The sequence below is a fragment of the Mesoplodon bidens genome (assembly GCF_964165515.1).
Source record: "Mesoplodon bidens genome assembly, chromosome: 18".
Taxonomy (NCBI): domain Eukaryota; kingdom Metazoa; phylum Chordata; class Mammalia; order Artiodactyla; family Ziphiidae; genus Mesoplodon; species Mesoplodon bidens.
The window spans coordinates 56319182-56343317 of NC_138175.1; the positions used below are offsets into that span (position 1 = coordinate 56319182).

At 44.0% G+C, this 24136-nt stretch overlaps 1 protein-coding gene across 4 annotated transcripts in view; it reads right to left on the reverse strand.

The window, feature by feature from the left end:
* Positions 1–21112, reverse strand: part of LOC308605918 (uncharacterized protein) — a 29086-nt gene extending 7974 nt beyond the window's left edge. The window contains exons 1-3 of one of the 4 annotated variants that reach the window (XM_081216274.1): positions 21069–21112; positions 13403–13492; positions 11347–11473 (exon numbers count right to left, since the gene is read on the reverse strand). In XM_081216274.1, coding sequence (XP_081072400.1) covers positions 11347–11473; positions 13403–13417 — 142 coding nt within the window. In that variant the 5' untranslated portion in view covers positions 13418–13492; positions 21069–21112. Of the gene's footprint in view, positions 1–142; positions 237–10277; positions 10389–11346; positions 11474–13402; positions 13493–20952 lie in introns of those variants that run through there. The other 3 variants (XM_081216273.1, XM_081216275.1, XM_081216276.1) reach the window with 3 other exon arrangements.
* Positions 21113–24136: the final 3024 nt, after the last annotated feature.

The window sequence follows — 24136 nt, forward strand, 5'->3', positions numbered from 1 at the left end:
TTATAAAACTTCCCAACCATGATCTTCAAATTTTTTGACACACTAAAGAAACAGGATCCTTTATTAATGAAAGAATAATCACATGTAATTCAAATTAATTTTAGGGTAGCCTAGTCAAACACCCTACGACAAAAACACTCACATTGTGCAAACTTAGCTCTCAAAGAAAGGGTATTTTCCACCATGACCACAAAGATCCCATACCTGTTGGGAGTAAACATACTGCTGTCTCGTAACTGAGGAGAAAAAAACGTAATATATATTTTATGCATAATTATTGTACATAAATAAGTACTAAAGGACAATGCACTGTAATGGTAAATAATCCAAAACAAGCTTATCTAATGAATAATCTAAATAACTCGCAGTTTAGAATCACAACCACTGTAGCACTGAGAAAATAAATCAATAAAACAATTTATAAGAAAACAAAATATTTATCTTAATACACATTATAAATCCACATGTACCCACTGAGAATAGGCATTTTACAGCATTAATAAGTGGTGCGTGTCAGATATATTGCATAATACATGCTGAAAAAACATCATCTATAAATCACAATATAAATTGATAAATATTCTAGTAAATCATGATAAAGCCAGCATAAATAATAAGTCACCATATTATAGAAAATTTTACTCTGTGGAACTCTTAACATTCTCCCTTTAGAATAAAGAAAGGACTTATATTCTAGAAGGAGCACACAATATGAGAACTGGGAGTTACGTTGAAATCACCGACTCATGCAATATCATGTCAGGAAAATACATAACATTATAAAGAAGAGCTGGAGGAAGAAGTCAGAAGTCACAGTTATGATTTCATGGCTGCAGTTATATCAGTCAATTAATGGAGGAATTCCCTCTCTATGCAGTGCGCTTCAATTATCCTGTTCACTGGCACCAAATTATATGTGATACAGAGTAATGTGCTTTGAAAATTTACTAATTAAGGTCAGAGGCAACACTGTTGAGAATATACTGCAAAATAAAAACATACAAGGGGGCTTCCCTGGTGGCGCAGTGGTTGAGAGTCCGCCTGCTGATGCAGGGGACACGGGTTCGTGCCCCAGTCTGGGAAGATCCCACATGCCGCGGAGCGGCTGGGCCCGTGAGCCATGGCTGCTGAGCCTGCGCGTCCGGAGCCTGTGCTCTGAAACGGGAGAGGCCACAACAGTGAGAGGCCCGCATATCACACACACAAAAAAATAAAATAAAAAAATAAAAAAGAAATCTAAGACTCTGTTTGATATTAAAAATAATAGTCTCCCTTTTCCTGGGGTCTCTAATTACTTGAACTCATATCCTGGATCTCTTAACACAATCTCCACCATATAAAAGGCATGAGGAGTGATGTCAGCAAGACGGTAAGACCAATAAACTCAAGGCAATGATTACCCCATGGAGACACCCAGTTAATGACAAAATACAGCCAAAGAGGGAAAAAAATCTTTTGGGAAAACTCTGGAAACCAGTAATAAAGCTGCAGCACTCAAACAAACAACTACCCCCAAAACGTGTTAGAAAGATCATGACGATTTGCTTGCCTTTGACTCACTCACTCCCCAGCACATTGCTGTGAGAATGAATAGGAGAAAGCCTCCCAATACCCAGATCTGCCCTCAGGAGGAAATGCAAATCAAAACCACAGTGAGATATCACCTCACACCCCTTAGATGGGTTACCATCAAAAAAGACAAGAGAGGGACTTCCCTGGTAGTGCAGTGGATGGGACTCCATGCTCCCAATGCAGGGGGGCCCGGGTTCGATCCCTGGTCAGGGAACTAGATCCCACGTGCATGCCGCAAATAAGAGTTTGCATGCCACAACTAAGGAGCCCGCCGGCTGCAACTAAGACCCAGCACAACCAAATAAATAAATAAATATTTTTTTTAAAAAAAGACAAGAGATAACAAGTGTTGAGCAGAATGTGGAAAAAAGGGATCACTGCTGGGAAGAATGTAAACTGTTGCAGCCACTAGGGAAAACAGTATATAATTTCCTCAAAATATTAAAAAAAAACACCCCGCTATCATATAATGCAGCAATTCCACTGCTGGGTATATATCGAACAAAATAAGATCACTGTGTTAAAAAGATACCTGCATTCCCATATTCATTACAGCAGTATTCACTATAGCCAACACATAGAAACAACCTAAGTGTCCAAGAGATGAATGGATTAAAAAAATCTAGTAGACATACACAATGCAATATTATTTAGCCACAGAAAAGAAGGAAATTCTGCTATTTGTACCAACATGGATGGACGTTGACAGTATTGCTCAGTAAAATAAGTCACACGTAAAAACTAATACTGAATGATCTCACTTATAGGTGGAATATATATATATATATATATATATATATAGAAGAACAAAAAAGACCAAAGCTAGCAGAAGTAGAAAAAAGTAGATCAGAGATAAATGAAATAGAGAATACAAACTACCGAAAACCACAACCACAACTGGGAGGAAGCTTCCCAAATTCCAGCTCCTTCCTTAGGAGGAAATGCAAACCAAAACCACAGTGGGTTATCACCTCACACCTGGTAGAATGGCTATCATCCAAAGATCAAGAGGTAATAAGGGGAGGTGAGGATGTGGAGAAAAGGGAACCCAGTGCAATGCTGGTGGGAATGTAAATTGGTGCGGCCACCATGGAAAAGAGTATGGAGGGTTCCTCAAAATATTAAAAAAAAGAACGACTGAAACAGGAGGGAAGGGGGCAGGGCACAACCTCTGAAAGAATGACACAGCCCGAGGACATGACATCCACTGATTAGAACCAAATGGATCCAAGATGACGGACAAGTCAACTTGTTCCACTAGACCTTGAGCCTCAGTATACACTCACATCAGCAAGCTAAATGACATACCTACAGGCGCCAGGACAGTTCCAACACCGACCATAAGGATCAAAAAGTGGGTGGTGGCCCAATTCCTGGAAATCCCCACCTCTTCCTAAAATAGCTGGAATACTCCTCCCACTCATTAGCCTATGAAATTACCCGCTCTTATAAAAACTGACAACCCCATACCCTGGCGCTTTTCTCATCTTCTGAGACGGCCCACACTCTGTCTGTGGAGTGTATTTCTCTCTAAATAAATCCACTTCTTACCAATCACTTTGTCTCTTACTGAATTCTTTCCGCGATGAGACGTGAAAAACCTGAGCTTCATCAAGTCCTGAAACCAGGTGTGTGACCTCAGTTGGAAGACTCTGGGTTTTGGCTGGGTTGAAGTCCCAGCTGTGTGGGTTCAAGTCCCAATCTGGGTTTTGGCCGAGTTCGAGTCCCGGCACGTGGGTTCAAGTCCCAATCTGAGGTGCGTGGTTTCACTCCCATAGGATATAGCAATCCCACTTCTGGATACATACTGAAAGGAAATGAAATCACTACTTCAGATATCTGCCTCCCATGCTGTTGCAGCATGATTTACAACAGCCAAGACATGGAAATAACCTAAGTGTCCAACAGTATGTAAATACATTTTAAAATGTTACACACAGAATGGAATATTATTCAGCAATAAAAAAATTAAGTAGTAAATCCTGCTACCTGTACCAGCATGGACAGACCTTCAGGGCATTATTCCACGTGAAGTGAGTCAGGAGAGAAACACAAATACAGTATGACCTCAATTATATCACACATAGTGGAATTTTAAAACAAAACCAAAAGCCAAATGATTAGAAAAAGAGTAGAATAGTGGTTGCAGGAGCTGGGGATTGGCAGTTTCAGTTATAAGGTGAATAAGTTCAGGGGATCTAATACACAGCATGGTGACTGTTGTTAACAATACTGTAATTATATACTTGAATTTGATAAGACAGTAGATGTTAAATGTTCTCACCGCACACACACACACAATTGTAATTATGTGAATTGATGTATGTGTTAACTAAGCTGTGGTCATTATTTAGCAATATATTATATGTATATCAAATCATCACTCTGTACACTTTAAATTTACACCATGTTATGTTTGATTATATGTCAACAGACCTGGGGAAAAAGAAAATACAAAGCAGTACACAAAAGAGATCCTGGTTTATCATGTGAATAAGAATTTCAAAAAAAAAATAAAGCAGAGAGAGAGCAAGGAAGAAAACATGGGGAAAAAAAAGATCTCAAAAGACCAAAACAGAGCCAAAGCTCCAGAAGGAAAGAAGTAAGATTAGAGATAAAGGAACTAGAAAATAAAAAAACTACAATCACAAAACTAAAGGTTGGTTCTTTGAGAGACAAAATTTACACTCAGCAAGATTAAGAAAAAATCAGAATACTCATAGCTAAAATCAGAAATGAAAGAGGGAACATTACAACTAATTACAACTGATGCTACAGAAATCAAAAGGATTATAAGAGAATAGTATAAGCAATTCTATGTGTAAATACAAGGAGAAATGGCTAAATTTTTGGCAACACAACCTCTGAAGACTGAACAATTCAGAAATACAAAAACTGAACAGACCTATACCTAGTAAGGAGATTAAATCACTAATCAAAAAGCATTCAACAAACGAAAGCCAGATAGCTTCACTGCAGAATTCTACCCAACATTTAAAAACAATGAATGCCAATCTTCCTCAAACACTTGCAAAAAAACATGAAGTGGAGGAAATACTTCCAAACTCATTCTATGAGGCCAGAATTACTCTAATACTAAAACAGACAAAGACACTGCTAGAAAATCACAAACCAATATCTCTGACGAATACTGATGCAAAAATCACAAATAAAACGATAGTAAACCAAATGCAACACCACATTAAAAGAATTATACACCACGACCAAGGGGGATATATTTTTGGAATGCAAGGATGGTTCGACATATAAAAACTTTTCCATGTAAACCTGCACATTAAAAGAGTAAAAGGAAAAAAAAAAAGCTACACAATCATCTTAATTGATGCAGGAGAACTATTTGAAAAAAGTTAACATGATAAAAAACACTCAATAAAGTGGAATACAAAACAGCTACCTCAACACAGGAAAGGGCATGTATCAAATGGCCAAAACATCATACTCCATGTTGAAAGACTGAAAGCTTTTCCTTGAAGATCAGGAACAAGACAACGACACATGCTCTCACTATCTGTATAAAACATATTACTGAAAAAAAATTACTAGAAGTCCTAGCCAGAATAGGAAGAAAAAGAAATAAAAGGTTCCAGATAGAAAAAGGAAAGAGAATTATGTTTCCAGCCGATATGATCAAATGTGGAGAAAGACCTCAACATTCTGCAAAAATCCTGCTAGAACTAATGAATGAATTCAGAAAAGTTGCAAGATATATTACCAACATGTAAAAATCAAGTGTGTTTTTATACATTAACGATGAACAATCTGAAAGAAAATTGAGAAAACAATTCCACTGACAATAACATCAAAGAATAAAACACGCATAACCTTAGCAAAGAAGAAGATTTGTACACTGTAAACTAAAAACATTGCTGAAAAATATTAGGAAAGATACAAATAAATGCAAAAATATTCCAAGTTCATGGACTGGAATACAATATTGTCAAGATGTCAATATTACCCAAAACAATCAACATCTTCAATGCAAATACTAGCAAAATCCCAAGTGTTTCTTGTAGAAATAGATAATTTCATCCTAAGATGCATATAAAATCTCAAGAGACAAAGAACAGCAAAAACAAGCTTGAAGAGAATAAAGTTGGAGGTCTCCCACTTCCTTATTTCAATACTTAACACAGGGCTTCCCTGGTGGCTCAGTGGTAAGAATCTGCCTGCCAATGCAGGGGACACGGGTTCAAGCCCTGGTCCGAGAAGATCCCACTTGCCGCAAAGCAACTAAGCCCGTGTGCCACAACTACTGAAGCCCACGCGCCCTAGAGCCCGTGCTCTGCAACCAGAGAAGCCACCGCAATGAGAAGCCCGCACACTGCAACGAAGAGTAGCCCTTGCTCACTGCAACTAGAGAAAGCCCGCACACAGCAACAAAGACCCAACACAACCAAAAATAGATAAAAATAAAATAAATAAATTTATTTTAAAAAATACTTAACACAAAGGTACACTCATCAAAATAGTGTGGTACTGGCATAAGGACAGAGAGACCAGTGGAACAGAATAGAGAAATAAATGTCAGAAAGAAACAATGTGTATACGGTCAAGTGATGCTCCACAAGGGTGTCAAGATCAGTCAGTGGGGGAATGACAGTGTATTCCACAAAAGATGTTGAGAAAACTGAATATCCACATGCAGAAGAATGTAGCTGGACCACTGCCTTACACCACATACGTCTAAACATGAGCACCAAAAGTGTAAGACTCCTAGCAGAAAACAGGAGGAAACCTTCATGACACTGAATTCAGCAATGATCTATCAGATATGACATCAAAAGCACAGGCAACAGAAGTAAAAACAGATAAACTGGACTGCATCAAAATTTACAAGGTATTGTGAATTAAAGCACACTCAGTAGAGTGAAAAGACAATCTACGGTGTGGGAAGAATATTTGCAAATCATGTATCTGATAATAGGTTAATATTGGGAATACAGAAGGAATTCTAAAAGGGTCTGATCAGCAATTCCATCATGGGGGTAGGGGTGGATCCCCACGCCAACAAGCAATGTTCAGGCATCAGCTGGGTGTCCTACAATTGAACTCAGTTGTGACACTATCTACCTGGAGATAGTCATATCCGACAGGTGAAGGACTTGGTGTTATAACACTGCCCCCTCCACCTCACACTTTAGATGCCAATCTCAAGTCCAGGATGTCACCAGGGCTTCTGACCAGCAGCCTACAGATCAGAGCTTCCAACGATTTATTTGTTAAGAATGTTTCATAGAACTCAGAGAAACATGTTACTTATTAGATCATCAGTTTATTATAAAGGATATAACTCAAGAACAGCCAGCTGGAAGAGGTGCATAGGGCAAGGTACGGGGAAAGGGTTCGGGGTTTCCACGCCTTCCCCCAAACCACCATTCTCCCCAAATCTCCACGTGTTCACCAACCTGAAAGCTCTCAGAACCCTCTCCTTCTGGGTTTTCATGGAGGCTTCATTACGCAGACATGACGGATTAAATCAGTGGCTATTGGCAGGCAAACTCAATTTCTAGCTCCTCTCTCCAACCCCTCCAATCAGGGGTGAGACTGAAAGTTCCACCCTTCTAATCACATGGCTGGTTCCCCTGGTGACAGCCCCCCATCTTGAGGGAATTTCCAAAAGTCACCTTATTACCATAAACTCAGCTGTGACTTAAGGGGGTTTGTTATGAATAACAAGACACCCATTCTACCTTCATGGCTCTGAAGTAATTTCAGAAACTGAGGACAAGACACCTAATATTATACCAAAAGATGCTCCCATTGCTGTTCTCACTCAGGAAATTCCAAGAGTTGGGGGAGCTCTGTGCCAGACATGGGGAAGAGGGTCCTCCTCAGAACCGAACCATGGTGGCACCCAAATCTCAGCCTTCCAGCCTCCAAAACAGTGAGAAATAAATTTCTGTTGTTAACAAGCCACCCAGTCTATGGAACTTTGTTAGAGGAGCCAAAACCGACTAAGAGACCTATGATCTAGCAATTTCATTTCCCTGTATATGTAACAAAGAAATGGAAAGCAGGATCTGGAAGAGATATTTGCATACCCGTGTTCACAGAGGCATTATTCACAATAGCCAAGAGGTGGAAGCAACCCAAGTGTCCACTGACAGATGAATGCACCAAAAGGTGATTATTCAGGCAAAACAACAAAAGACTCAGATCCCATCATGTGCTACAACATGGATGAACCCTGAGGATGTTATGAAATAAGCCGGTCACAGAAAATACGATACGAGTCCACTTATGTGAGGTTATCAAACACAGTCAACTTCATGGAAACAGAATGGTATTTGCTAGGGGCTGCTGAGGGGGGATAATGGGGAGAAATCAAGTGAGTTTAAATACTCATGGTCATCAACTGAATCTATAGTCAAACAACAAGAAAAACGTGGTATATGTTAACTCTTCTAAGCTCAAATGATGTAAAACATTAAGAAAGTTATTTGACACAATAAAAAAAAGAACATGAGGTCGGGGGTGCTTCTACTCTTAATACTATGTATTAGTAGATACATAATTATTTCGAATCAATCAATAATATGCAATGTGTCTAAAATTAATCAATTAGACTTCGTAAGTATCATCAGGAGAACAGAAGTAACCTTATGGAGAAAACAGGTGAATGGCCCTCACGGGGAAGGACTTGCAGTAATGGGCGCTGTAGTAACAGCAGTTCCGTGCAGAAACATTTTCTGGCTGTGGCGTGGAGACTGATGGAGGAGACCCATGTGCACAGAGGTGGTGACCAGCACACACAGCAGATAAGCCGGAGGACAACAGCACAGCACCAGTAGGAGGGACAACGGGGACCAGGTGCACTTTATATGAAGCTAATGGAAAGGAAGATGGGGAACAAGACGGTCTTCTTGTGTTCACTCAAGAATGCAATTTCCGGAAGAGGGACTGGGAGTTTGGGATTAGCAGATGCAAACTATTACATATATGTATGAATGAATCACTTTGCTGTACACCAGAGACTAACACAACATTGTAAATCAACTATACTCCAATATAAACTAAACTAAAAAAAAAAAAGGAATGGAGTTTCCAGAACGTTAGAAGTTTTGCAGGAAATACAGGTGTCAGAAACAACAGTGGAGAAGAAGTTCATAAAGTGCAAGAAATGAGCTAAATTTTCTATAAAACACAATGGCATATATAAGTATTAATTCACTATATCAACATGGACATTATGAACCTAGACAGGGAGCATGATTATTAGAATATCACAGTCATGCCCCCAAATAAAAACTCAGTGAAATTTATACAAAATCCAACAAATTATGCACAGAAAATTGAAAACATACAATAGAAAAAGCAATGACTTTTATATAACAAATTATGGCAAGGCGATCAAATGGTATTCCTGGGATTAAGAGAGTGACAATAAAAAATACATATATTCTCAAGACATTAAAAATCTCAACTTAAAAACTGTAATAAATTTAATTTAATATTCGTACTCCGGTGAAAAGAAGTAGAAGGAATTAATATGTTTTCAAAATATTCTGGACTAAGTGTAGGGTTTAGGGAAACAGCTGCTGAGCCATACCCCCAACTCTAAAGGAGGAAATACTGTAGTATATAGAAAACAATATCCACTCCCTAATCCCCCCCTCCCACACACTGCAAATAGGAAACAAAGAACACAAAGAGTAGTAGCGGCTTAAACACAACGAATTACGGTACTTCACTGACGGTCTCATTCAGCTTCCTAAGTTCCCTCACTAAGCTGCTTCACAATAACGTGTTGAGGTGGAATGAAAAACAGCACACACAGAGGATAAACAGCGTGGTCTGGACAACAGTGTAGTCAGCAGCCTCAGAGATGTGAGGATATGATCTTCATAACAAATGTTCCCAGCAGAAATTCGTGTGTTATTTATTGTGGCACAAAGGGGATGTGCATATGTGAACACCACCGTCATGGTGTCCTTGAGAGGTGCTTTCATGACACTCCTCCAAACTGGAAAGATTACGGAAAACACTCATCAGTCAGGCTCTCCTGATACTTCCCACCTCAGTATCCTGGGACATGCTGACCACTCTACTGAGTAGCTTCAAGTGGTGCTTCTTATGTAGCAGGATAACGTCGCCAAGATATGAGTGACAGTATTCTCCATCAAGAATTCTGTTACCAAGGAAACCCACCCCATAGGAGAGTCCACCAAAAATCGTCTGTTACTTAAAGGTGGATGCTCGCGGCAAAAAAAACAAGATAAAATTTCAGACCCTAGGACTGTGTATTTCAGAAGCAAGTTTCAGGGGCAAATTCATGCAAACTTAAGAGAATATGAAATCTGGAAGAGTCTACATTACCCAACTAGATAGAGTAGTGCAAGAGGCAGGAAAATGCAAGATGTGGGGTCAGATATTGTAGGATCTTGAGATGGGACCATGTGCTCTATCCACAGATGCCAAGCTAAGAGCCTGAAAGACTGGCATAGGCTTCTCATGTAGGACTGGGGATTAAAAAGAAGATCTCTCTGTCCACCGTCTTTACAGTTTTCCTAAGTAACAAACACAGATGATCCAACCCACCTCCCGTTACACACCCCCAAGTTGTGTGACAAAAACAGAACAGGAGGAAGGGTGCAGGGATTTGAGCAGGCAGGCAGGGCTTGAGACAACCCCATGCAGGTTCTGGGGTGACAGACGGAATCAAAGAGCAGCCAGTGTTTTCTCACCTCCTGACTAGGTCTCCCAAGTACAGCAGATGGAGATGGAACTGGGAAAGGTCCAGGGCTTAGGACTGTGGAGGTGTCAGCTCTGATCAATATGGACTAAGAACTAAGCATCTGATGGAATCAAGAACAGAATGAGAGACCAAGGGGAAAAGAGACCCCTTTCAAACATCCCGTCCCACGCTCCTCAAGGAACCAAAGAGTTCAGAGGAGCCGGATGATGGGGTGTAGATCATGATAAAAACTCTGCCTTTGTCTGTTTTGGAGCTGCAGCACCCCTGAAGGATGAAAAGACACATTTTACATGTTGAAGGACAGAGTGCTAAGTTAGGGAGGAGAAAAATGCCCTCTCAGAGTTCACAAGAAATAAACTTCTGTTTTCCCACAGAACTCTCCCACTTAAGGAAAGTTTCCCAAACACTATTAATGGTGAGGTTTCCACTCTGCTCTTCTGAGCTCCGACCTGTGTTGACACCTTTGATACATTCCCATTCATTTGATTTTTTGCTATTTTCCACTTCACTCTTCAGAGCCCAGAGCTCTTTCCCTTGCTCCAAAATGGAGGTAATATTCACAACAGAAACAGAAATTCGTACTCATAAAAAGAAAGGAACATGGTGTCCTGTGGCGTTTCCAGAATCCCAGTTCCTTGTTCAGCTGAGGAGTGAGGACATTACACATGGGTCTGGAGAAACATTTCACAAATTCATCCACCGCCTCCTTCTGAATACACAGGGAACAGTATAATATGCAGACATCTAGCTCTCTTCCTAGAACTACTGAATCAAAAAGCAAAGGGTTAGAAAACAAGAAATTTGATACATTAAGAGTTTGCCATTGGGCTTTGTAAATACTGAAGCTCTGGAACAACTCCTAGTATATCATGAAATGGGCAAATTCCTGAAGAAAAGCAATTTTAAACTCCTGATGTCGAATCATAAAGCTGTTCATGTCTGAGTCAACAGGGCTTTCAGGTCAGTCAAGCACAACAGGGCCTCCCAAGAGGCACACAAGGGAAAATGCAAATATACGCAAGGGCAGATCCCAACTTCTGGAGGGAAGTTATCCTCACCCAGGGAGATCAGGTTCCTGCAGGTCTCCACCATCACGTCCCTGTACAAGGCCCTCTGAGCAGGGTCCAGGCATTCCCACTCCTCCTGAGAGAACGTGATGGCCACATCCTCAAAGGTCAACTGTCCCTGAAACAAAAGATACATCTCACCAAGGGGCCATGAGGAGAGTTCTTACCGTCACATAAAAGGAGAAGAGAGAGGATCAACCGTGTTGAAGCATGCGTTCTGACAGATTTGAGTAAAGGCATTTTGAGCAAGTTATATGCCTGAAATTTTAGTTTCTTTGCTTCCACAAAAGATTACGGGGCTTCCCTGGTGGCGCAGTGGTTGAGAGTCCGCCTGCCGATGCAGGGGACACGGGTTCGTGCCCCCGTCTGGGAAGATCCCACATGCCGCGGAGTGGCTGGGTCCGTGAGCCATGGCCGCTGAGCCTGCGCGTCTGGAGCCTGTGCTCCGCAACGGGAGAGGCCACAACAGTGAGAGGCCCGCGTACCGCAAAAAAGAAAAGAAAAGAAAAAAAAAAAAAAAAAAAGATTACGATATCCTCCGAGTCAGTGTGGATTACTGGTTTTTGTGGATGATACATGAAATATACAAGTAAAAATGCAACACGGGCTGTCTACACAGGAGTGTCAGATATTACGTTCTACACCTTGAGGGTATTCAGTAGGCAGATGAGCTAGGACACGAGTGGTGTCTTCAGAGGCGACTCCACAGTGGCTTTACCGAGACATCAGGATCTTAAAATTGTGATGAGGATAACAGAGAACAATGATGAAACGCGTGTGAACACTTCCTATGTGCTAAGCATTACGCTTGAGACTTTACGTATATTAACTTGTTATCGACATAATAGCGCATTAGAGAAAGACCTGTTCCCACTTTACAGAGGAGAAAACTGTGTCACAGACACTCTAAGAAACTCGCCTCAGATCGAACAGCTAAGAAATGACACAGCGAGCACCTGAACTCAGGTGGTCGGCCCCTAATCAAACCTAAACAATCAAACAGTTAAGTACAGCATGAAAAGTACCCTGACAGAGGGTTCCCTGAAAAACCCTGAAACAAGTACAAGGTGAACAACGTGCAAATGCATAAAAAGTCATATATAAATACATACGTGTCTACACATAATGTTACCATTTTTGCTACTATTTAAATTATTAATGGGATAGTGTAAAAGAGAATTAACATGTAATTTCAACTGCTAAAAAAATATAAACCTTATTTATAAAATATTTTATAAAAGCCATGGACTTGCACATCCATGCCCTAATGCACACACATGTAGACACACCATTCACTAAAATGAGAGCAGCTGTCTCAACATATTTTGGATTTTTTAAATTATCATTTTGATCAATATATTTCAACATCTCTGGGACAATGAAAATGTACTAAGTGTACTTAATTTAGTGTGTCAACATTATTCTACAGTAGGTTAGTAAAAAACAGGTACAAACATGAAGAAATATATAATGCTTTAATGTCTATAAAATACATATACTCAAATATACAAATATAATTTTATCCATTTAAATTTAAATACGTAGCTATTAAAAAAGCCAAACCAGGCTTTCCTGGTGGCGCAGTGGTGGAGAGTCCGCCTGCCGATGCAGGGGACACGGGTTCGTGCCCCGGTCCGGGAAGATCCCACATGCCGCGGAGCGGCTGGGCCCGTGAGCCGTGGCCGCTGAGCCTGCGCGTCCGGAGCCTGTGCTCCGCAACGGGAGAGGCCACAACAGTGAGAGGCCCGCGTACTGCGAAAAAAAAAAAAAAGCCAAACCGAGTTTGTTTATTCCAGTAATAAATATTGATTCAAAATTGGAAGGGTTATTAGTGGTGTACATTAATTTAACAGATTAAGGAAAGAAATTATCAAAATAGTAGAGCTGAAAAATTCTTGGATAAATAAAAATCATGACAGAGAGAATACCAAAAAAAAAAAATTTTGTGGAGCAAGAACATACTGAAGCATCAGAGAAGATCGGCAAGTCCGAAGAAGGGCATGTCGGGAAGGACAGACAGAATAATCGATTGACGATACGACTGTACCTGACTCACGGCCATTCCCGACTCCTTTTCTTTCCTCTCCCTCCTCTTCTGAGTTTCTTCCTCAGACAACGTGAGTCTTTAGAGGTTGACCTTGAAAGTTGAAAACAGGCTGTTTAATGCTTAGAATCGACACACCCCCTTCCTGAGTCACCACCACACACACAGGGAAGCCCTCAGCATGTGGGACAGACAGTCCTCTGCTGCCCCCTGTCCCAGGAGGGGCTCAGGACAGTAACTCCCACACAGAGACCAACAGGTGAGTTTTCCACACTTTCCTTCAGATCTCGCTCCCTTCCTGGTGAGGCCCTCACGTACCCAGCAGCAGCGGGCACCTCAGCTGGACCCGACGATCCCCTTCAGGTCACAGACCAGCCCTGATCCATCCCCACGCAGAGCAGAGCCCTCAGCCTCAGCCCAGATCTCAGCCCTCGGGAATGGGGGGACCCGGAGCCATGATGCTCAGTGACGGATCCAGATTGGACTCACCTGGGGCAACATAAATATTATCGAGCTTTGGTCCCACACTGACTACATGAAGAGGAATCCCTGGTCAGAGGGTACAAGACATGTGTATGCATAAAGCCTCATCGATCTAATGGGAAGCCTGGGTGGAGCACCACGCACAGGAGGCAAGCCCAGCACAGCCCCCACTTGCTTATTCTTTCCCAGCTTTACTGAGGTGTAACTGACAAATGAAAATGGTGTAAATATAAGAGGTACGATGTGATTATTTGACAGATGTATACACTGTGAAATAATTATCACAATCAAGTAATTACACTTCCATCAACCCACAATTACCACTTTGTGTCTTTGTGGTGAGAACACTTAACATTTATTCTCTCTGCAAAATTCAAGCACATAGAAATACACTACGATTAACTAGTCAGCCTGTTGCAACCAGCTCCCCAGAACTTACTCATTTTACAACTGAAAGTTTCCCCCTTTGACCAAAATCTCCCCATTTTCACCAACTCCCAGACCTCGGTAACCACCATTCTACTCTCTGGTTCTCTGAGTTTAACTTTTTCAGTTTCCACACATAAGCGAGATCAGACAGTATGTCTTTCTAGGTCTGGCTTAGTTTACTTAGCAGAATGTTCTCCAGGTTCCTCCACCGCGTCGTAAACGGCAGGATCCTTCCTTTTTACGGCTGAATAACGATAGTTCATGGTACGTATATAACACGTTTTTGTTATGCGTTTATCTGTCACCAGACCTTTGTGCTGTTTCTACATGTTGGCTGCTGCGACTAATGCAGGGATGCTCACAGGAGTGCAGGTATCTCCTTCCAAATACTGACTTTGTCTCCTTTGCATCAACAGCCAGAATGGGCTTGCTAGGCGGTCTGCCTGACCTCTTTTCAAGTTTTGAAGAAACCTCCACACTGAGTTCCACAACTGCTGTACCATTTACATTCCCACCAACAGGGTAGGAGGGTTCCCTTTTATCCCCACCCTTGCCAATACTTGTTATCTCTTATCTATTGGCTAATAGCCACTCTGAAAGGTGGGACACCTCCTTGTGGGTCTGCTCTCCCCTGAGGCCTGGTTCTCACCAGGACTCAGCCAGTGGAAGGAGCAGCAGCAGAAGGAAACGTGCAGAGCGGGCGTCATGGACCAGAGGTGGGGGTGAGGGTGTGGCTGGCATGTTAAATGGGAGGGGGTTGGTCAGAGAAGGCTCCACTCAGACGCTGACATCAGACCACAGACCTGGGGGAGGAAGCGTGTTTGCCACCTGGATCTGAGGGACAGCCCCTGTGAGGGCCCTGGGACAGTAGGAACCTTGACCCCAGGAAAAGGAAGGAGCCTTGGGTGGCTGCAGCAGGGTGAGGAGGAGGAGGCGGGCGGGAGGGGAGGTCAGAGAGGCGGGCGGGAGGGGAGGTCAGAGAGGCACCGGGGGAAGCTGAGGAGGAAGGGCCTTGGTCTCCAAGCATTTTTCTTCCATAAGAAAAAAAGAAGTTTAGCAACGACGTATTCCATCACTCATTTTAAGTAAAGATCTAATATTTTTGTATCTTACATTTTAGAACAATTACATATAAGGTAGTGTTTTATATATTTTATATACATACCAAAATGTTCATCAGAGCCCCGGGAAGGATGGTGTCGCCCTTAAGCAAGATGTGTTAGACGGCAGGGGGAACACGGCCAGGGATCTCAAGGAGTCCGTTTCGGACAAATTAAGGCAGAGATGCCTGTTAGATGTCCCAGCAGAGACGTCGAGGACACAGCTGGACACAGGATTCCAGACTTTAAGGGAGAGATGTGGGCTTGAGAGGGCAAACTGGGAGACGGGCAGGTGGTGTTGAAAACTCATGAGAAGAAATGATGAGGAAAGGCAGAGGATGTAGACAAGGGAAGAGGTTCAACGACTCAAACGTTTGGATGCTGCCACGGTCAGAAACCAGGTGCTCAGAAACATTCATCAGAGAACGGCGAGAAGGGAACAGGGAAGTGAGGAGAAAATTGAAGCAAACAGACTTTTCAAAGTTAAATCAGTCTTTCAAGAAAATCAGTCTTTCAAAGAAGAAGGAGTGATCCAGTGCGCAACATGCTGCCCATACGACATGCAAGATGAGAAGAGGAAATAAATTATTCGATTGAGAGATGAGGAGGTCATTGGTGACTCTGGAAAAGAAAGTATCAGTGGATGGTGGATGTGAACCCTTCACAGGGGAACTAGAGGCAAGAATTGAAGACAAAAACAAGTTTGTAGTATACTGTGATCTGAAATGGAGCGTAGAAAAAAGGTCCTTAGTACTGGGGAAAATGTAGTTAATTAAGAATGCTTTGTTTTAAAGATGGTAGAGTGAGCTTCCCTGTTGGCACAGTGGTTGAGAATCCGCCTGCCAGTGCAGGGGACACGGGTTCCAGCCCTGGTCCAGGAGGATCCCACATGCCGCGGAGCAACTGAGCCTGTGCGCCACAACTACTGAGCCTGTGCTCTAGAGCCCTCGAGCCACAACTACTGAGCCCGCATGCCACAACTACTGAAACCCACATGCCTAGAGCCCGTGCTCTGCAACAAGAGAAGCCACTGCAATGAGAAGCCCGAGCACCGCAATGAAGAGTAGCCCCCGCTTGCTGCAACTAGAGAAAGCCCGCGTGCAGCAGCAAAGACCCAACGCAGCCAAAATAAATTAATTAATTAAAAAAAAATAAGAAAGAGTGCTACTTCCAATAAAACATCTTTAAAAAAATTTTTTTAAAAAGATGGTAGAGTGCATAAAAAGGTTTTGGGGTGTGTGTGTGTGTGTGTGTTGGTCCTTGTGTGTAAGATAGGCAACACCACCATTTGTGAATGCTGATGAAAATAAACCCCTAAAAGCCAAATACATGATGCAGCGGAGGAAGGATGCCATGCCGTCCTGACACAAAGTGAAGTTGGCAACAAGGGCACGATCGCAGGGTCAGCCGCAGCCAGGAGCAGGGACAGACCCTTCACAGTGGATACTGGGGAGAGAACACGGGCCCTGAGGCAGACGAGTGAGCCGGTTAGAGGAGATCTCTTCCCTTCGCTCCGGGGGCTCAATGAAGAAGAAACAGGGTCTCTGAGAGAAAAGATGGGAGAGGATGACTTGACTTAGGAGGGCCTGTAAAGGAAAGGCATGGAGCAGACACATAGGGAACGTGAGGAAACTGAAGGGACACCAGTCAGTCTGGGGTGTGCTTTTCTCCAGCTGTGATGAGCCACACGGGGAAAGTGCAGAGGAGGCACAGCTGGATGTGATGGGGATGCCAGGGAGGGCAAGGAAGTAGAGGGTCACAGGAGAATGAGTGCACACACGTCCTTTGCTTTGGGGCATCTGACTTGCACAGCTGTAGGTAAGTGACAGGGTGTACTTGTCTCCATTATGGATAAACAACCTGGATAAGGTAGGAGAGTGTATTCCATTGGCTTATCATTTTACCCCTGATGCAGACAAAACAAGCCTGGACTATAGGACATACTCCATATGTAGTCAGCAAATTAATGAGGAGAACACAGAGTGAAACTCATACACCCTCCAGCATGGTCTTCACTTCCGGGGACAGATGTGTGCAGGGGTCCTTTGCCCTGGAAAGAGTGAGGAAGGAGCTGACCAGGAACAGCAGACGCGGGTCTAGCCAAGGGTCCTCCATCCAGACAAAGCCCCTTACCCTCAACAAGTGCAAAGGGCGAGTGTAAGTTCAACCGGGACTGCAGTGAGCTCAACCAAGGGGCAGCTGCCTCAGGCTGAGCAAGACCCATTTCGGAAATAAAAGAGCCTAAAATCAGCAGAAAAAGGAGAGGCCTCCAGGCTGTCTAGACCCCTCGATGGAGAAAAGGTCTCGGTGTCTAGGATTTCTCACTCTGCAATGCCATTGGCTTAAAAAAAATTCACAACCTGGGACTTCCCTGGCAGCCCAGTGGTTAAGACTCTGCGCTTCCAACACAGGGGGTGCAGGTTCGATCCCTGGTCAGGGAAGTAAGATCCCATATGCTGCGGTGGTGCCGGGGGGTGGGAGGGTCACAGCCTGAAACCCTGACTTGATTGGGTTGGTTGGGATTGTGCAAAGCAACAGCAGAAGCACAGCAGGAAGTGGGTGTCTGACACAACAGTAGAGGGGAAGCTGGAAGACGTGAGGGAGGCAAGGCACAAAGAGAGAAAACACTTTTCTTCCTCAAGTCACCCACCTGGGAAACCCCCATCACTGCCATTCCAGCGAACACAACAGAGAGACGTGTATGAAGGGTGAGTGTGTGTTGGGTAGGAACGCAAGTTCCTTCCTGTCATCGGACCTCATCAGTTCACCCCAGTCTACACTCTACTAACTGCTGAGCCCCAGATCCACTGGTGAGTGTGAACAGGGCTTTTCCTTCATCCCGCTCCTGAGTCTTCCCGCAAACACCAGGGCTGTAACTCCCCAAAGGAGCCTCCCCTTCCCGTCTCCAAATGCCCTTCTCAGACCATAGCAGCCCTTCTCATTGGTTCCGCGTTTAGTTTAGTTTTTTTTTTTTTTGCGGTACGCCACTGCTGTGGCTCTCCCATTGCAGAGCACAGGCTCCGGACGCGCAGGCTCAGCGGCCATGGCTCACGGGCCCAGCCGCTCCGCGGCATGTGGGATCTTCCCGGACCGGGACACGAACCCGCGTCCCCTGCATCGGCAGGCGGACTCCCAACCACTGCGCCACCAGGGAAGCCCCCGCGTTTAGTTTAACACACCGTGCTCATCTGCCCCCCAGCTGCCTTGTGACTGGTGTGTGTGTGTGTGTGTGTGTGTGTGCACACCGTGCTCATCTGCCCCCCAGCTGCCTTGTGACTGGTGTGTGTGTGTGTGTGTGTGGTGTTTTGGGACAGATGCGCAGAGGACAGTGGAGAACCCACCACTGGCCTGGCAGGAAGAAAGTAGAAGCTGCATGTTCCCAACAATGAGCCCTTGTACGTCAATTCACCTTGGTGGTGACCGCCCCCGATTCCTGGAACAATCCTTCCCCGAGTCATAGGGCGTTATGGCCCCTCTCAAGTTGTGCCCATAGACACATCCCCCACAGGTCCTCCCTATGAAACCTTTCTGCCATCTGCAGCTTAAGACCCAATGTTTCCCTTCTGGAGTCATACAGCCTTACGAAGTCTCATGCGGCCCAAGGCACTCCCAAGACACCCCATAATGATCCCTTATCCTACTATGAAACCCCACAAAACATTCCAAACCCTAATAACTCATGCGTTTAGATGGAACGGTACACATGAAGACGCTCGAGGACCCACTAGACTGAAGACACTATATTTTCATTCAGTGACCTCAGCACAAACACTGCCATCTCCCAAAACCACTGCTAACAGAGGTGGCTCCAGTGATGCACATGTCCCAACAAGACCCCAACATCTTTGAAGAAAACACTCCAAATTCTTTTTCATATCTTCCAAAATGCTACTGGAACTTTCTTCACCTGCAACTCAAAATATCTCAAAACACACAAAAGGTAACCCACAAAATGATCTCTGAAGGTTTTCCCTGTAATTACTATATGGGAGGCATGATGATTCTTGCCTTCCCAAAAGATCCCACAGACGTCACTGAGTGGCGTGGATTCTGTGGGGCACCCGTTAGGACCAACACACCATCCTCCTGCTCTCCCTGTGGGCTCAGCTCAGGCCTTGATTCCAACAACATCGCAGCAATACGTTTCTCTCTGCCAAATCCACTGCCTTCATTCCTCCACAGGTGTGATCACGAGTTACTCGATTAAACCCATGCGTGCAAATCTCAGTCTCTGCATCTGTGTCCCAGGAAACGCGAGCTAAGACACTAGGGCACCCCAAACCGTTCCATGCAGCCCACAACCACCCATAAACCCACGTGCAGATGCTCCAGCCAGGACTGCAGCATCCCTTGCCAACAGTTCCACACACCCCATGATCCCACAGCTCTGCTTGGGACAGGTGCACACACCATTCACTGGGCTCCTCTAGAGGCCCACACTTACTTCCGTACCCCTCCGGCAGACACCTACAGGCTCCGCCCCACTTTCTCCATTTTTCCTCCTCTCCTCCATGCATGCATGAGCAAACAGGGCTGAAAGGCACAGAGACCTATGGGCACAGGATCGCGAGAGGAACACACACAAGCTGCAAACTGAAGGACACTGGGCATTCAGTATGGATATCAAGAAGCTGGTCCTCCTGGGAAAACGCTGAAAGGGGTCAGCTTAGAAATAAGCTCTGGGCAAACGTCTTCATCATGAATAGAGGGGCTCTGTTGGAAGAAGGCTCCAGCTCAATCCAGCCCATCCTTCATCACTTGCAGAGAACCGACAAGAGGTACTTGAGAGGAACACCTACTTAGTAGCTCACAGATCACATAAAAGGGAAGAAAACGCAATACTAGATTGACTGACGGAACTCACTTTCAACTGTTAAAAGATCGCTGACATCTTTACCAAGTACTCACTGAAACAGGCCCTCAGCCATCCTCCACGTTGCCATCTGTTCTCACTCATTCTTATTTTCACCTCAGTTTTCCTATTTCTCTGTCCACCGCTCTGCCTCTGCTTCTCCTGATCCCCCTCGCCCACATATTTACCGTGATGTCGACTGAATTAAGAGGCCCGCCCAGCGGAAGTGCACATTTTCCAGCGGGGTGGAATTTGAGACCGAAGAACACTGAGCGTCACACGGCTGGCCCAGGTCACCTCCCCCTATGCGGGGTGAGGGGAAGGGCTGACTAAGAAGCGGAGGCCGGGGGAGCAGAAGGACCGGCCTGAGGAAGACATGAAAAAAGACGGGCGTGGAGGGAGGGGCGGGCTCTCCAGAATCCCGGGACCGGGGACAGGACGCGGGCTCTCCGGGAGCGGGGCGGCCAGGGCTGCCCTCCAGGGGCCGAGAGGGCGAGGCTGGGGTGGAGCGAATCCACCTCGCAGAAGACGACTTCACAGGGGGGGCGGAGGTCAGTAAAGGATTTTAACCAGGAAAATGCAGCGAAAAAGAAGCGAAAAGAAGAGCCAAAGGAACGAACTAGCCTCAGAGCGATTTCAAACCCAGAGGGAAACGACCCCTGCCCTGTGACGGCGACGTCTGGACTTACTTGGGGCCGAGGGGCAGGTGCGGTGATTTTAAGGTCCGTAGTGACTCCCACACCCAGAGGATAGGTTGGGGTGGGGGTTGTGAAGCGCAAATTTACACTAGAAAGAACGAACTTACGCTCCGCCTGTAACCTTCGCTCCGCGCTCTCCGCTTCCGGGTCCGTTGGTAACTGCGCACGAGCGCAGTTGAGCGGCGGGGGCGGGGCCTGGGCGGAGCGCTACCGCGAGGGGCGGGACATGGGAGCCCAGGTCTGCGCGGCCCCAGGAGAAGGCGGGGGAGGGTGCGTCCCTCCGCCTCGCTGCGAAGGCGTAGCTTTCGGCTTTAGGAATACTTGAGTGTCTTTTGCATTTTATGACGCAGCGTTGTTCCCTGCCTGGATTAAGTTACTGTCTCTAACCGTAAAGCTTAACTGTTGTGTGAAACACTTATGATGTTAATAAGATGTTTTCCTCTTAACAAGTTGAAAACGGTTTAAGTCAAAAGCTATTTGTGCCAGTGAGTTGCGCCCCAGTCCTGCTACTGAGGCTGAAGCAATTCAGTGGTGAGGGATCGCTGGTTGGATCCAGGAACATTTCCTGCAATTGGATTTAATTTAAGCAGTTTGAGTAAACCAGAGCTGGAGTTGTCTGTGTAACAAAGCTGACTAGAATGTGACATACAAAACTCTGCCTCTGAATAATGCCATTTGCAGTAACATGGATGGACCTAAAGATTATCATACTAAGTGAAGTAAGTCAGAAACAGAAAGACAAATTTCATATGATATCGCTTATATGTGGAATCTTAAAAAATGATACCAATGAACTTATTTACAAAACAGAAACAGACTCACAGACTTAGAGAAGGAACTTATGGTACCGGGGAGAAAGGGTAGGGGGAGTTTGGGGTTGACATGTACACACTGCTATATATAAAATAGATAACCAACAAGGACCTACTGTATAGCACAGGAAACTCTGCTCAATATTCTGTATTAACTTAATGGGAAAATAATTTTAAAAAGAATAGATACATGTATATGTATAACTGAATCACTTTGCTCTACACCTGAAACTAACACAACACAACATTGTTAATCAACTATACTCCAATATAAAATAAAAATTTTAAAAAAATATAAAAATACTTTTTTTCAGAAAAAAAATCCAACCAAAAGCAAAACCAAAACTCTGCCTCTATAGATTCAGCCACTTCATACTGACACCCTACTTAACAGCATTTCCATTTCTATTCCCTGTTCTCGCAGGAGGCCAACTGAACACTGCTCAGTTCCAGAGATTCATAGGGACAAGACTGATAAAAGCAGTTTTCACATATTCAGATATAGGGAAGTCATTCTGGCTTATACCTGAGTTAACTTGAATTTGATGTTAACTTGAATTTGATGTTAACTAAAATAGCCTGTTTGTGGCCCAGCAAACATACATTGTACATCTGCTTTAATTATTAAAGGGCACATTGACCAGAACTAAAGAGTGTTCATCCTAAAAATAAAGATTAAATGCCTCTCTTCTTGGGATGCAGATGCTGGTTCTCCTTTGATGATAAGACTCCTTTCCCAGGTGCCAAGGCTATGCTTGCTGACTTGCTGGAGTACGTGTTGATCTGTTCTTTTTTTTTTTTTTTTTTTGAAACCTGTAGAAATGTAACCCTGACTTGTTTAATGTTCTTTGTCCTGACAAGATATAAAAGTGTGGCAGAAAACCCTGCTTCTCTGAAGCAGTTTCTCAGAGTAATCTGGGAAGCAGGCTCTGGGCTAGTCCTCAGTTTGGCTCAAATAAACGTCATTTCTATTCTTATTATTGATTGTTTACTGATTATTTTCGTCGACAAGACGGGTCTGAGACTGGAGGCCTGAGGCATGTGATAATTTAGGTCGGTAACCATTGCTTTTAAAATAAGGATATTTTGTTACAATTAAATTATAAATTGCATTGTTTTCTTTTTGCTAAAATGTTTTTAATTATTTGCCTTCTTAAAACCAACTCTTGATCCCGGGGGAAGATGGCTGAAGAGTAAGACGCGGAGATCACCTTCCTCCCCACAGATACATCAGAAATTCATCTACCCGTGGAACAACTCCTACAGAACACCTACTCAACGCTGACAGAAGACCTCAGACCCCCCCCAAAAGGCAAGAAACTCCCCACATACCTGGGTAGGGCAAAAGAAAAAAGAATAAACAGAGACAAAAGGATAGGGACGGGACCTGCACCAGTGGGATGGAGCCGTGAAGGAGGAAAGGTTTCCACACACTAGGAGCCCCTTCGCAGGCGGAGACTGCGGGTGGCGGAGGGGGAAAGCTTCGGAGTAGCGAGGAGAGCGCAGCCACAGGGGTACAGAGGGCAAAGCGGAGAGATTCCCCGCACAGAGGATCGGTGCCCTCAGGCACAAATTTTTAGAAAGGTGTAACCTGCCAAGACTGACTCAGGAAGAAATAGAAAATATGAATAGACCAATCACAAGCACTGAAATTGAAACTGTGATTAAAAATCTTCCAACAAACAAAAGCCCAGGACCAGATGGCTTCACAGGCGAATTCTATCAAACATTTAGAGAAGAGCTAACACCTATCCTTCTCAAACTCTTCCAAAATATAGCAGAGGGAGGAACACTCCCAAACTCATTCTACGAGGCCACCATCACCTTGATACCAAAACCAGGCAAGGATGTCACAAAGAAAGAAAACTACAGGCCAATATCACTGATGAATATAGATGCAAAAATCCTCAACAAAATACTAGCAAACAGAATCCAGCAGCACATTAAAAGGATCATACACCATGATCAAGTGGGGTTTATTCCAGGAATGCAAGGATTCTTCAATATATGCAAATCAATCAATGTGATACACCATATTAACGAATTGAAGGAGAAAAACCATATGATCATCTCAATAGATGCAGAGAAAGCTTTTGACAAAATTCAACACCCATTTATGATAAAAACCCTGCAGAAAGTAGGCATAGAGGGAACTTTCCTCAACATAATAAAGGCCATATATGACAAACCCACAGCCAACATCGTCCTCAATGGTGAAAAACTGAAACCATTTCCACTAAGATCAGGAACAAGACAAGGCTGCCCACTCTCACCACTCTTTTTTTTTAATTATTTTTTTTATTTAGGGCTGTATTGGGTCTTCGTTTCTGTGCGAGGGCTTTCTTTAGTTGTGGCAAGTGGGG